We start from the raw sequence: 14,691 nt of genomic DNA, 5'->3' as shown, positions 1-14,691 counted from the left end.
TTCATCTCATATTGCACAAGAAGTTGAAATTCCAGCCTCTTGCCCTGACTGTTTCCTAAGTTACGGTGAATTTGTTTTAGCTTATTCGGGGAATAGTATTGAAAAAACTAAGTGGATTCGTTTGGGTACTTGGCCACTTCCTACTTTAAGTTGCATGTCAGGGAACCTTGCAACGGCTTTCCAACGTTTTCCTCAAAGCAGCAGCACAATCTTTATCAACCAACAGTTTAAGGTAGGGCATGGTACAGGGGTGGACCATGTACGATCAATGTGTAACCACAACAAAAAGTACATTATAACGCGTCCTGACACCGGACTAGAGGTCTTTAGCTCCGTTTCTCACCAACAAGAAGAGTCGCGTCCTGATGCCCATCTCCGATGTCAGGACGCGTTTATAAATACTTTTTTGGGGTTGTACACATTGATCGTACATGGTCCACCCCTGTACCATGCGGTTTTTTACCCTATAAGCTTCTTTAATTTATAGAATATATATTATAATGGTGGTATTGTATAACGATGTATACAGCAGTACCATCACTTTGGATTTTGGTTTGATGGATGTGTTAGGTAGTTGCCTTAAGGGGGCAGAGCTCCCCCCCCCCCCCTCTAGGCCTAGGTAGGTGGGGTACATTGCACCCTAAGTAAGGTAGGTGGTTGTATTAGGTTCGGTAGTGCCCCGAAAATCACTTTTTCTCCTCCTCCCCCCCACCCAAAAACCCCGCTTCCCACTGGGGTCCCCCCCCCCCCCATAATTGAAATATAGCTAGTAGTAGGTTTATGCTTATTTTTGAATGTGTAAGAGTAACTCTTAGTTTCTTTTTTATTCATTTCCTCATGTTTCTTGCGATGTGCAACACCAATCTGGTCGTTTTTTTGCCGTTTTTCGTCGTTCATACTTGAAAACGGGTGCGGCATTTTTACCCCCCTTAAACTGTTACAATTGGCTACGCTATAGGCCTATATACCCAAAGGATTGAAAAACCATGGCTAGGCCTAGCGAAGGAATTGGAGAAAGTACCTACGACAGGAGTTGAACGTGCTGCTGACATTGAATACTATATATGGTAAAATATACACAAAGAAAATCTACTAACATTAGATATTACGTAAGCTGACTTACCGTCGAGTTCAATTCTTGACATCTCCTCTTCCTAGGCCTACTAGCTACGTAGCTACTACTAGTTCTTAGCTGCAGCACAAACATTTATTGACCTCGGTGGATTTGATTGGCTGTATTTAATTTCACTGCACGCACATGGAGAACGAGCACTCAACCAGGCAATAGGTCTTTAGGAAAATAAATAAAAATTCCGGATAAGGGACGAACGACTGCCAAACAGCACACTTATTACCTCACTTCTCAAGTTTAACTAAGTTGGAGTTGGACAAATGGACTGGTTTTGTGGAGGCACACCCAAGACACGTTCTTTTCATTGATAATCTGTTTATATGATCTGGGGATCTATTTTTCTATTGGTGATTTTTTTCATTCACATCTTCATAGTTGAAGTGTGACAATAAATAAATATCTAAATAGTTCGACATTCATTCCACGCCACCGATTATAGTTTAGTTTATGTGGCAAGCAGAACGATTCCAAATTTCTTTCGTTCATTCCCGTACTTGCGTAGAGAGAGAGAGAGAGAGGAGAGAGAAGAGAGAGAGAGAGAGAGAGAGAGAGAGAAGAGTTGATTTTGTAATTCTATTCACCATTGTTTCTTTGCCATGATTATTATTCCAATGATGCCTTTTACATTTGTGTAAATTTGCCTAGTCGCTACTTGGTCATATGTTATTTGCTTTGACCAAATTTTGGAGGAAACTGTTAAGCCTTTGTCTCTAGTTACTGAAGTACAAGATTTTCTGACATTTAATTATGTTAGTTTGCTGTAACTTTCGAGAACCCACAACCTAAATCTTATTTTTAAAAGTTTGCTGTTAGTGAAGGATGGCTCGTAATTTTAAGGTTCGTTAGTTGATAAGGTATTAACTTAATAGCCCAGTTGCTGACCTCGATTTTTGTAGCTGGGCGACGAACTTAAAACACGGCCTATTGCCCAATGTCCTACGAATAAGTTGACCATGAGCATCCCAAATATCATTTTGTTACTTGACAACTTAAGTTGTGACATCGTAACCTTTTCACATGATCCACGCGCGAGTTCATTCAGGGAGGAGCCACTATTGTTTTGATAGCACTATTGAATCCATCTTAAAACTTTTTCGTAATACAAATCATATAGCTAACTCGTTACCTATTACCCGCCCAGTTCTTACCTTCCTTGCATCAGGTTTGCAAAATTGCAAGTGGGACGCCCTTACGTTAGCCATAACAAAGTTACGAATGCAAATAAAACGACAAAATTTATTTGCTTAATATGTTGGAGCAGAGACAGGAGCATCCAATAAGGTGCGTTCACTCTCTCCCGCCGTTACTCAAAGAGATCTAGCCACGAATATTAGTAAAAATTGAAGGAGAATTCAATAGAATATGAAATACCATGAAAATAAAATATTCGGCAAAGAAATGCCGGTGCACAGAAACAAGAAAAAATGTATTTTTCGTCTTCTTGTAGCAACAACTCTTAGTGAACAAAATGATTACTCTACGACTATGAGATGGAGCGTACGATTTTTTGGGAAATGTTTGTATTTGCAGTGTAAACCAAAATATAAATATTTATACATTTTTTTAAAATTTGAAAATACAGTTATTAAGTTCACACGAAGGAATAAAACGCAAACAGAAATAATCTTTTGATCTCATCACCCCATACTAATTATCAGTAAAAAGAACGTGGCCTGACAAACGAATCAAAATGGAAGGACAACAAAAGTCAGAAACCTGGATCCAGTTTATATTGCAAAAGTTTCTCGTTCGTCGCTGTCTTGCGATCCTTCATGCCTGGTGCTTGGCAATATAATGATTACATAATGCAAGATGAATAGATGTAAAGACTGAACACGCGATGGAAGTTTTGAATGCTGAAGAGTTTATTGTACGATACTAGGTAATACCTACCTAACCTTTGTTCCTGATGAGTCATGGAAACGTCTTGCACCTGTCAGAGTTTGCAGAAATGAATAAAAATGTAAGTAGACTTTTCGGGCCAGGCCTAAGATCTATGTTTGTAAAACCTGTTTATGTGGTAATTCTAAGCCCTCATTCCGCGGTAAAGTAGACTATGGCAGTTGACGTTTTCCTACGTTATTTTACTTACTGAACAAGAATTTAAAGTAATATTTATTCGGACGACTGTAATTAACCCCCAGTGGCCAGTACTAAACATGGCGAAATACATTGGATGACCCAATCCCTAGTGGATGTCGTATCCGTGGTTGCGTTCCTTGCAGTCCGTGCGGAACTATTCTTTAGAATTACCCTGGCCCCTGGGGGTTAATTACAGTCGTCCGAATAAATATTACTTTAAATTCTTGTTCAGTAAGTAAAATAACGTAGGAAAACGTCAACTGCCATAGTCTACTTTACCGCGGAATGAGGGCTTAGATTTACCCTGAAGAAGAATTTTAAGTAATATTTATTCGGACGACTGTAATTAACCCCCAGGGGCCAGTACTAAACACGGCGAAATACATTGGACGCCCCAATCCCTGGTAGATGTCGTATCCGCGGTTACGTTTCTTGCAGAGTACTAATTCTAAAGAATAATTCTGCACGAACTGCAAGGAACGCAACCGCGGCGCGGATACGACATCCACACAAGAGATTAATTAGGCGTCAAATGTTTGTTCCGATACGTAATACAAACCCTCGGTCCTTTAACAATAGGAAGGTAACTAGCGGCAGCTGGGACGGTCGTAAGTTCGAACAAGGGGAGAACGGTAGTTAACTGCTTGTCCGATCGTGCGCGAGAGGTGAAGAACCACTTTTGCTTTCGGGCGCGGGTGTGAAGGACGTGTTCGTCATCGCTCTCGGCCCGCTTCATCGTCGTATGCTTTGTTTATATTGTGTTTTCTACTAATGGTTTGTTTGACTTGAAAATGAAACTGTAAGTACACTGTTTTCATTTTCATTACTTAATTATGAATCATCATGGAGCTATCGCCGTAGATGCGGCGATTTCCGCTCTTTTCATGAAATTGACTTGAATTATGTCTCGGTGCCGAGGGCGGGCGCACTCGCGCCGAGTCATGTATTTTGGGCGAAAGTGTGTAATTGAAAGATGTAAGTACTCTTTTTTTCAGTTATATTTTTGCCCTGTGCGTTCGTTTGCCGAGAGCGTGATTGCGCTCGGCACGAGCCTCTTATTTGTATGAATAGAATGCAATGAAAGTGGATTCGCAATGCAGTATTCTTTTCATTTTCATTTATTAATTGCATCAAATTTAATTTTGGATCAATTTCCGCTCTTACCCGGGAATTAATCCTTACGATTTATTTATGTGAAAGTGAAAATCGCAAGTGCAGTATTCTGTTTCATTTTCATATATATTTTATGATAGCATCATATTATTATTGGATCAAGTTTCCGCTCTTACCCGGGAATTGATCTTTCCCCCTTTAAGTTCTATGAAGTGAATCGCAAGTGCAGTATTCTGTTTCATTTTCATATTACTTTTCACTGCTGTGCGGGGGTAGGGGAAGCGAAGGTCTGCCAGGAAGTCGTCGGAAAGCTCTCCCGCGACTCCCTTGGTATCCGATTCTTCGTCTTCTTTCCTGCCCCCCGCTCAGCTTCTTCGTTGTATTTTGTATTTGGGGTCCTTCCTTGCGTTCGGGGTTGGGGCATGTCTGCCCCCCGTGGCGTGAGTGGGATCCCCTCTTACTAATCTGTCTGTGCTACCGCAGGTGTCTACATCCGTGGGAGACGACCTTGGACAGGTATGGACCACTGCAGCTGCAGGGCGTGCCTAGCATCCACGATCTGCTGCAGCGTCTAGCGAGGTCTGGGGTGGTGACCTTGGAGTCGGGTCCTCCACTACAACCTCCACGGCCGCTTATGCTGCTTCCCCCCGCTGGTCTACACTCCCCATGCTGTGTCGGTGACGCCGTCCTGCCGCTACTAGGGCCGGTCCGCGCCGTCCCGTACCGAGGAGGGGTATGCCGCCGCCGCCTGTGTTTTCTTCGTGTTGCCTGCCCCAGACTTCCGCTGTTCCAGCAGCTCGCCCCAGTACCCAGGATCCCGCTGGCTGCCGATGATTCTACGAGGCGATGGCTGGGCCTGCCGTACCTGTCGCTGATGTGGTTCCCGCTACTTGGCTTGGCTGTCCCTTTCTGTGTTTTACCGCTGCCGCTGTTCCTGCCGCTCCTGAGCTGGTTGCTGTTCCTGTCGCTCCTGGTTCCTGCGCCTGTCCATGCTGGTCCTGCCCATGGTGTGTCTTCCCCAGTCCCAGGTCCTTCCGGACAGGTGCAGTCGGGCCGTGTTTGCTTCGGCAATAGGCCCGACTCCGGCCTGGATGGAGGACCTGACGACTGTCCTGCGTGACTGACGAAGAAGAGGAAGGTGTCATCTTCGTCTTTCGTCTGCTGCTGCCTCTTCCCCTTCGACTTCTAAGGCCCATAAGCCGAAGAAGAAGAAGGCTGCCTCCCCCCCCTAAGAAGTCTCCTACGGGAACTTCTAAGGGCCCGTCCCACCTCGGTGGGACGGGGGGGTCCTTCTGCTCCTTCGGGAGCGGGGCCCGTCTCCCCTTCCGTAAGGAAGAGATAGACGGGGACCAGAGGAGTATCGGTTAGCACTGGTACTTCCTCGCCTGGTGCTAGCGGCGATGCGCTACGCCAGGTTCCGGCTCGGTCTCTCGTTCGCAGGGAGGATCCCGAGTGTACGCTCTCCCTCGGGAGACCGTGCAGCCAAAGTTTCGGCGCCAGAGTTCGCTCGGCGCCAAGACCAGCGGCACGGAGCAGAAGGCTGGCGAGAACCGCCTCAGGTGACTCTCGCCAGGCCAGCGGCCCCGCTCTCTGCAGCGACCAGCTGGTAACCCGGGTTTTCCCCCTAAGAAAGACTCCTTCGGGAACTTCGAAGGCTCGTCTCACTCCGGTGTGACGGGGGGGTTCTTCTGCTGGTCCTCCTGTTCCTTCGGGAGGGAACGGGGCCCGTCTCCTCTACTGAGAAGAAGAAGACGGGGACCAAGAAGGGTGTGCTGGCTACCGATGGTACACCCTCGCCTGGTCTTGGCAGCTCTGCTGCTAAGCCAGGTACCGGCTCGGTTTCTCGTCCGCGAGAAGTTCCCGAGTGTACGGTCCTCCTTCGGGTGACCGTGCAGCCAAAGTTAAGACGCCTGAGTTCGATCAGCGTCATGAACCGAGGCACGGAGCAGAAGACTGTCCGAGAGCCGCTCAGGTGACTTCTCGCCAGGCCAGCGGCCGCTCTCGTAGCGACCAGCCGGTACCCCTCGGGTGGGTGGACGTGATGGTCTCTGACCGGCCACGGGTTGAGGCTGGAAGAGGTACCCCCAGGTCCCCTCGACCGACGGTACAGCCTCGGCTGGTACCAGCGGTTTGACGTGCCGCGAGGATCTCACCGGTCTCACCGCGAAAGTGAGCTCTGCACGGTCACCTGACGCCGCCGCCTTCCCACAGGGAACGGGCGGATACGGTAACCAGCAGCAGCTCGTCTGACGCACGGGACCGGGGTCGCCGTGCTCAGTTCGAGCCGCTCGCCACAGGTGAGCGGCACGGCCAGGTCCTGCAGATCGATCCCCACCGTCGGGTTGGTGGATCGGCTGCAGCCCCCCACGTACGCTGGTCCTGCCAGCGAGCCGGGGGGGGGAGAGCGTCAGGTCTGTCTCTCCACTACCTTCAACTTCCTCGGGGCACGCCGGGAAGAGTGAGGTAGCTAGGAGTGATCGTGAGAGGTTCGCCGCTCACGATCCCGTCACGACGCCGCACGTGCCACGTATGGTCTTAGGACCAGCCAGGACGTACGCGCAAGTGATTGGAGGCGACCGTCAGGGGGGGGAGGGGGTAGCGTCAGTTCTGTCTCTCCAATACCTTCAACTTCCTCGGCATACGCCGGGAAGAGCGAGGTATATAGGAGTGATCGTGAGAGATGCGCCGCTCACGATCCCGTCACGACGCCGCACGTGCCAGGTATGGGTCTTAGGACCAGCCAGGACGTACGCGCAAGTGATTGGAGGCAACCGTCAGGGATCTGTTGCTGGTCCTTCTTCTGAAGGAGGAGGGTCTTGGAGTTGCTCTTTGTTGGAGGGACTGGACGGTCCTACTCCTCAAGACGCTGTAACTTCCGAGATTCAGAGTAACTTTGCCCAGGTTATTGCACTGATTCGTCAGCACAACGACCTGGGGGAAGGATCGCCGCTCCCACCAGCAGAGCCCATGTCTCTGCTCGAGTCGTTTTGGGGCCCGAGAGGGAACCCAAACCGACGGTGGGTTTTGCCCGAGATCGGAGCTTGCCGATTCTGTCTTGAACCAGAGTCTTTCGTCTCCGGACAAGAAGGCTCTCTCAGTTCTTGGTCGGTCGATCAAGCTACTTCCACCTCCTCTACTGCGACAGCGGCTTTTCTACGTGTCTTCGACACCGTATTTAATACTCCTTCGGTCCTCCTGAGAGGTTTCGACCTCGACGAGGACTGGAATGAGTCGGAGGACGGTATCGGCTCTCTCCTTGTCAGGTATCGATCAGCCCCACCCCAGACGACGTTCACAGTGGCGGCAGACCCTTACCTACAGTGGAGAGTTCGTAACCCTCCTCGGGAAAACGTTTTCCATCTCCTGACGATACGTTTTCCAGACTCTGAGAGACCATCGCCGCAAGGCGATGGCTGCTCCTACTCTTCTCTAACTGCTAGTTCCACTGGGAAGGCGAGCGAGTATCCAATTCCTCCCCCACCCCCATTCCCTCTCTCCTTATGGCTACAAGGGAAAGGGAGGGATCCTACAGAGATTTCTCTGTAGGTATCCCACGTTTGGGGACTGCGCTACCGGGGGGACCTTCGGGTCCTACCTGACGTAAGCCCCGGTCGTTGAGGAGGGATCCTGCCCCATTTCTCGATTTCTACGGGAATCGAGAGGACCACCAGCCGATGTCGTTTGAACGAATTCGGTGGGGGTTTTCGCAGACTGCTTAGAATTCTACGGAATTTCTAGCGCATTCAGAGTGTTCGAGTTTTTTATGATCTCCAAACACTTAGGCGAGACAACGGTCCAAAGTGAGCGAGACGAGAATCCCCGAATATGTTACACGATAATCGGGAACCTCGCCTATGCTCGAATTCCTGGAATTTCTAGCATTAGGAAGAAGACTGCTGCTGAAAGAAGACTATCTCACAGTAGCGACCAACCTGGAATAGAGAAGAACGGACGGGAATATCCAGTTTGGCTTGAACTATCGTCTTAGTATTCTGTTCACCATTGAAGTTTCCTTCGAGGAAGACTTCTTCACTCTCTGATAGAGATCGAAGGTGGTCGATCTCCAATCCTTATTTTGTTTTCTTGAGGGAAAGAATTTAGGATGGAGATCGTTGTTTCAGAATCCTACAAATATACTACGTATATTAACCTCGCGACATGATTCTGCTAAGCAGTTGAATTGTCCGACTTAGACGAGTATTCTAATTGAACTACAACTTGGGGTTGCCTGCAACCTCCCAGGAGTTTCCAGTTTCAATTTTATATACTTATGGTGTTGTCACAACAACACCATTTAAGCTTTTATATTTACCGAAATTCATTTCGCATAAATATAATTGCTCGAGCATATCTTTTTATGCTCGATGGTTCTAGCCGAACACATTCCTTCGTGGAAAGGATTACTTGGCAACTCAGGATGACGAGTCAGCGACAGCTACTGCGTATCGAATTGCCCGAGCATTTCAGTACCAGCTGCCGCTTCGAGATGCACGGTTTGGCTATGTCTTTCTCACCTGCTTTGATTGAATACCAACCGTATCTCTGCCCAACAATCACGGACTTAAGTCTCTGATTAACGGGGATTCTCGCATAAATGAATGACCATCTACTGCTGTGACGCTAGTAATCATCGTCTTCGGTATTGCGAGAATTTTAAACAGAGATATCTATTAGACTCTCATCTTTCTGTTTACCGCACGGTAACAGAATTCTGTAATAGTCTCTTGCTGCATCGTATCTCGATAATGCGAATGATTTTTTGCGGAATCTGAGTTTGTCCTCAAAATATCTTGTATTTGGAGGTGTGCAATTGTTCATTGTTCACACCCCGATTAGCAGATGTATTGAAAGACATCGCCTACTCCCACACCTGCCAGCTCTACTTCCAAACGTTCAGCCCATGAGAAGCAGTTCTTCAGGCGGCTCTCCCCTGAGTTTCATTACTGAAGAACGCCCCGCTTTCATTGCACACCGGACAAGCAACGAAATGGCGGTTTAGCGTTTTCAGTCATTTGTAAGCACAGGTTTTAGAATCTTGAGATTCCTTCTCTCGATTCAGCTGGAAGACGTAGGTTGCATTCATTGCCTACCTTCGTCTTCAACGTCACATAGTGTTGTTTCTCCTTAAGCTGAGATTCAACGTCTATGAGATTTTCTTGCCATCAGGGACCTCGGTCTTTTGAAGGCAATTGACTTTCGCCTTTTGAGCTTATGCATTAAGAGAATCATCACCGCGCCGTCCGGCATCGGTGACTAACAAATATATTATTTGTTTGGTCCTCAGCATAACTCTTTAAAAGGGCGAAGGTCACGTGACTTACCCGGATGCTTGGACAACTTGCCGATTCCGAAACGAGTCAGTCGGCAGCTGTCAGAGCGCCCGAGTCAGTTACGAACTATGCTGTGGACTTAGTTCGGTTGTTCCAGAGCAATCATTACTTCGTCTTAATAGCTTGTCAGTATGAGTACTGTACATAACCAAAGTCGAGAAGAGGGATAGGTCATACGACTATTCCCTTCTTTTCGTCTTAGGTAACTGCATGACTTCTCTTGAGAAGTCAAGCACAAAGGGGATGGGTATTTGTGACGCTCGATTTCGTACCGATCTTCGTAGCGAAGACTCAGAACCCTTCGGTAACTGACGATTGGTTCGAGTCCTTCACAATACCCTCCCTAATGGACTTCACCGCCTCCGATACGAAGGCTATGCTGCGTTGTCCTGTGAAGGCGTGACGGAGCTGTCTGAAGAAACTCGACACCCAGGATAGTGTGGACGCCTCTTCATCATTCTCTCGCGTTCCGCAAGAACTTCTCCGTGGCGCAGGTAGTGAAGGCAGGGGTGGGGCCTGGTCCAACCGGACCGCATGCACCTCCTTCTACCTTCGGGATATTGCCCACAGTTCCTTGGATCTTTTTCCTTGGGAACCGTGGTGGTTGCTCAACACGTTGTGTAGTTAACCCAGACCCTCGCAGGCTAAACAGCATCGAGTCCTGGTGTGACCGTAAGAATGGATGAGTGAATGAGAGTGTGACTGGCTCCTCTTCCCATCTTTTTCTTCCCTCTACCTCTGGGTAGAGGGACACGGTCGTCACCCTGCTGGGTAAGGACGAGATGCAGGTGAGCTACTCAATAGAGCCACCATCCTATCCCTTTCAGTAGGGATAGGAGTAAATATCCACCACTTCCTCCAACAAGGGGGAGGAAGTGGATGCCAACTTGAGACAAACCCATCATTTTATGATTGTCTCTTGCAAACAGGAACAAGTTCTTGCTTGCTGGTACGAAGAGATACGCTTGCCTCTCTCTTAGTACTTGGCCCAGAGGTCTGACCATTGATCATGCGGTGCACACCCCGATCAATCGGACAGAGGTTTGGATCCCTCCCTTGCTCTTACGACCAGGGAGGCACTCCAGGGTTGGACGAACACCAGTCTGTTCACCAAAAAGACTCAGATTCCTCCCACCAAGAAGTGAGTCTTCCTATTGTTAAAGGACCGAGGGTTTGTATTACGTATCGGAACAAATGACAATTTGTCGAAAATTCCATTTTTCCTAACTATACAAACCTGAGGTCCTTTACATATAGTCCCACCTCATGCCACCCCTCACTCTGCAACTTTTTGCATGGGCCTAAAGCAAAAGTGATTCTTCACCTCTCGGGCGCGCGGGCGCGCGCACGATCGGACAAGCAGTTAACTACCGTTCTCCCCTTGTTCGAAGCTTACGACCGTCCCAGCTGCCGCTAGTTACCTTCCTATTGTTAAAGGACCTCAGGTTTGTATAGTTAGGAAAAATGCAATTTTCGACAAATTGTCATATTTCGCCGTGTTTAGTACTGGTCCCTGGGGGTTAATTACAGTCGTCCGAATAAATATTACTTTAAATTCTTGTCCAGTAAGTAAAATAACATAGGAAAACGTCAATTGCCATAGTCTAGGCCACCGCGGATTGCTTCTGTATATAGCTAGGCGTATGCAAGTAATTCGTTTATAGCTTATCCCCCACCGACAGCGTAGTAAAACAAAGTAGGGAGGTATGGGATTACCCCATTTGGAAGCCAGGACCATAGGCTAAGCTACCTACCTATTACAAAACACATGGTTCATGTATAAAATCTATAACACTCACAGAACACATTATAGAAGACAAAGGTGTCAGTAGGCCAATTACAAGGGTGTCTTACCCTTACCCTCTGTAACCCTACCTATCAAGTAGTGTTGGGTCGTGCTCGACCGAGAACGTGACCGTGGACACTTTTATTCATATAAATTGAACAACGGAATTTAGATCAAAGATATATTTCAACTGGGGCGCATCCTAACCTAACATTACCATAATGTAACTTATCCCAGGGCCCTGTGTTCCAACCTAACTGGGCTTAGCTGGCTTCACCCCACTTTGGTTATAGAAGGACAAGTGAAACAGTGCTCAGTAGTATTACAGAATTTATCCTAACCTAACCTTGCTCAATGGTTCATAGCAAGTGAGGGGCCACCCTATGTCTTCCCCTTAGCGTTACTCGCAGCATATTCCATACCCTATGGTTTGGAAGGGAAAGTTACAAGTGAATATCAAGTTACACGTTTACTGATACAAATGTGAAGATTTGCATATATTTTGATTACATTTTTATTTTATTTGTGTTCAGTAACTTGTTGGTACTTGTTTCAGAATTTTTAACTGCTTGCTGCACTTGTGCTGTGTAGGAGAGCATGTGTAATGCTTGTGTTGTTCTGTTAGTAATATTTAGGCACCTTTTAGCCAGTAAAAAACTTATAAGCTCTCCTGGTGAAGTTCCAGGGTATTTCATGTTCACCTCTCTGTTAGGCAAAAATTAAGGTAGTATAGTATTACTGTTAATTTGGTTCGCAAACCACCGTTTTAATGTATAACACCTACCCCTTAACCTAACCGTTGCCTTACATGTAACAATTATGGGGAACACTGGAAAACTCCAGGGTTTTTTGGGTGGAAGTAATTAAAGAAAACAATGTTTAAATACCTGATTTAACCAACAGCGTCGTCTTCGGGTGTTTGGGGCTTCTTGACAGGGGTTGCAAGCCTATTTTCTTTTTTTTTTTTTTTTTTGAAAAGGATAAGACCTTACATCTTAATTTTAACCCCTACCCTTAAGTCGATCAGTTATTTTGGGGGACCATAGCAAAAAGCTTGGGTTCTAGTATGGGTTTAATTTAAAACAAAACCCTGAAATACAGGTGTGTATCCTCAACCTAAGCATACCCTTAACCTTATGTAATAAAGCCTAAGGTGCTTGTCCTGCCTGGAGTGAAGGCACTCACCATCCATCCTAACTCAGATTGCCACTTACTCCTCATGGTGGGAATGGTTGCTAGCCCTCCCGCCCAACCCCAAATCCTGGACCTCTAACTTAACCTCTGGTAAAAGTTTAAACCCTGTCCGCTTGTTAAAATCAATTGGGTAACCCATACAGGACAGGAAAATAGGCTAGGTTTTGCCAAAGAAAACAATCTGCACACCCTGCCATAACAATAAATTCATCTTTTTGCTTTCTGTAGACTGATTGCCCATGTCAAAATGTTCTGTTAGCTTTTATTGGTCAAGAAAATAAATTGTAGACCATTGAATTGTAGATCTCTGGTGGTGCTCCATCCTCTCATTCATAAACGGTTACCACCAAACGAGCTACGTGGTGTTCTTATCACCCCAACAATTTCCCCGTTAGGGGGATAGTGCCATCAGTGGACCTCATGCTGGTTGCACTGTAGGCATTAACTTAAGGTTTCATTGCAAGCGTGCCTTCGACTCCCCTAGCTGTCAACCATACTTCCATTCCTTTTACCAGTACCTCCTTTCATGTTCGCTTTCTTCATCTTACTTTCCAAATCTTTTAGCCACCCTCTCTTAATACTTTGATTCATAGTGCAACCGCGACGATTTTCTTCTTGTTAACCTTAGCCTTAAACCAAACCTTTTACTGTCAATTTTCCCTTTCAGCGCTGAAATGACCTCATAGGTCCCAGTGCTTGGCCTTTGGCCTGAATTCCTAGATTTCACTCAACTCTCATCCCAATTCAGAGTTTGGTGCAAAGAATGTCCAGGACTATATCAATCAGAAGCGTTTATGAGTGAAGAGGACAGGTAAGACATAAGAAAGCGCTGGAATAGGTTTGAGTGAAAGAGGTATCAGAAAGGGGGAAAGACTTTGAATATCCACCCAGAGCATTTGAGAGTTAGTAACGAGATAGAGTGGGTAAATGGGTGGGTTTTCATTTTTCGCTTTTTTATAAGTGCTTTTGTATAAGTGTGTAAAAGCAGAATAAATTAGGGAAGTTAATGAATGTGACATTGACCATTGGGTTGTCTTCTTTCTGGAGACACCCATTTAAGAGGAGACTATTAGATATTATATATTATATATATATATATATTAGTATATATAGAATGTATATATTATAATATATATTTGTAATATATATATATCCCTACATATATTATATATATTAATATCGATATCTAAGATAGATATATTATACTATTATTCATTATATTTATAAAAAAAATAACTATTATCTACTAATATCATATATATATAATATATTAATTATAATATATATTATTATATTATATATAATCATATTATAACGTCTATTAGAAAATAAATGTTCGAAACGTAAAACTCCTCCTTAATATAGTTTTTTTAGATTTCAACACTCATAGGCAGCATAACATGTAGAAAGAGAAGAGAGAGAGAGAGAGAGCCGTTTTCTCGATTGCGTTAACACCGTATTCAATAACCATTTAAGTGATTACAGTTCGTTTTGCCGCCAGTTTTGGCACATCGCGACACTTTCAGGCAGGTAAAATGCTATGGAATTGCGCAAGTTAGCTCCCATTTTGTGCCACGACAAAAGTAATCGCGTTTGTCAAAAAAAGAATCTCCGATTTTAGTACAGTTCTAGGTGTGGATTAGATCCGCTGTCATCCGGAATCCATGGATAAATCGTTACAGGAATTGTTTGTGGGAAGGGGTCGTATCAGTCCCAGGTCTCAAGGCTGGTGGGAACGTAATGATACGAGAAATGAATCACGGCGCCTTTGTCCCGGACGTAATTCAGTCCTGAAACTATTGAACAACGGCCAAGCGGGTTGAACGGCCTTCAAAATGCGCTACCGTATTGACCAGGAATTTCCTTGGTTTTCTCGTGGTGATTTACGGAGTGGTATCCCACTGTAATTTCTCCGTTGTTTATCATAATTATCATATTTAAATCCAAGATGGTATAGACAGTAGGAGCTGAGATAGCTAGAAACTTTGAACTGCTTCTTTATTATTTCGTGTAGGCCTACAGGGAACGGCTGGGTATTACTTTTAATTTTCTCT

The 14,691-nt window shown here is 45.8% G+C and overlaps 2 protein-coding genes across 3 annotated transcripts in view; one reads left to right on the top strand and one right to left on the bottom strand.

Annotated features, from left to right (window-relative positions):
- Positions 1-14,691, top strand: part of LOC135210114 (uncharacterized) — a 163,910-nt gene that overhangs the window by 48,865 nt on the left and 100,354 nt on the right. The gene's annotated exons all lie outside the window — the stretch shown is intronic.
- Positions 11,950-14,691, bottom strand: part of LOC135209908 (vascular endothelial growth factor receptor kdr-like) — a 40,502-nt gene continuing 37,760 nt past the window's right edge. Inside the window, exon 25 of the mRNA XM_064242648.1 lies at positions 11,950-12,148. Within this exon, the coding sequence (XP_064098718.1) occupies positions 11,950-12,148 (199 nt within the window). The remainder of the gene's footprint in view (positions 12,149-14,691) is intronic.

This window comes from Macrobrachium nipponense, chromosome 39 (assembly GCF_015104395.2).
Source record: "Macrobrachium nipponense isolate FS-2020 chromosome 39, ASM1510439v2, whole genome shotgun sequence".
Lineage (NCBI taxonomy): Eukaryota > Metazoa > Arthropoda > Malacostraca > Decapoda > Palaemonidae > Macrobrachium > Macrobrachium nipponense.
Note: the sequence above shows the minus strand (reverse complement) of the source record. Positions and strands in the feature narration are given on the sequence as shown.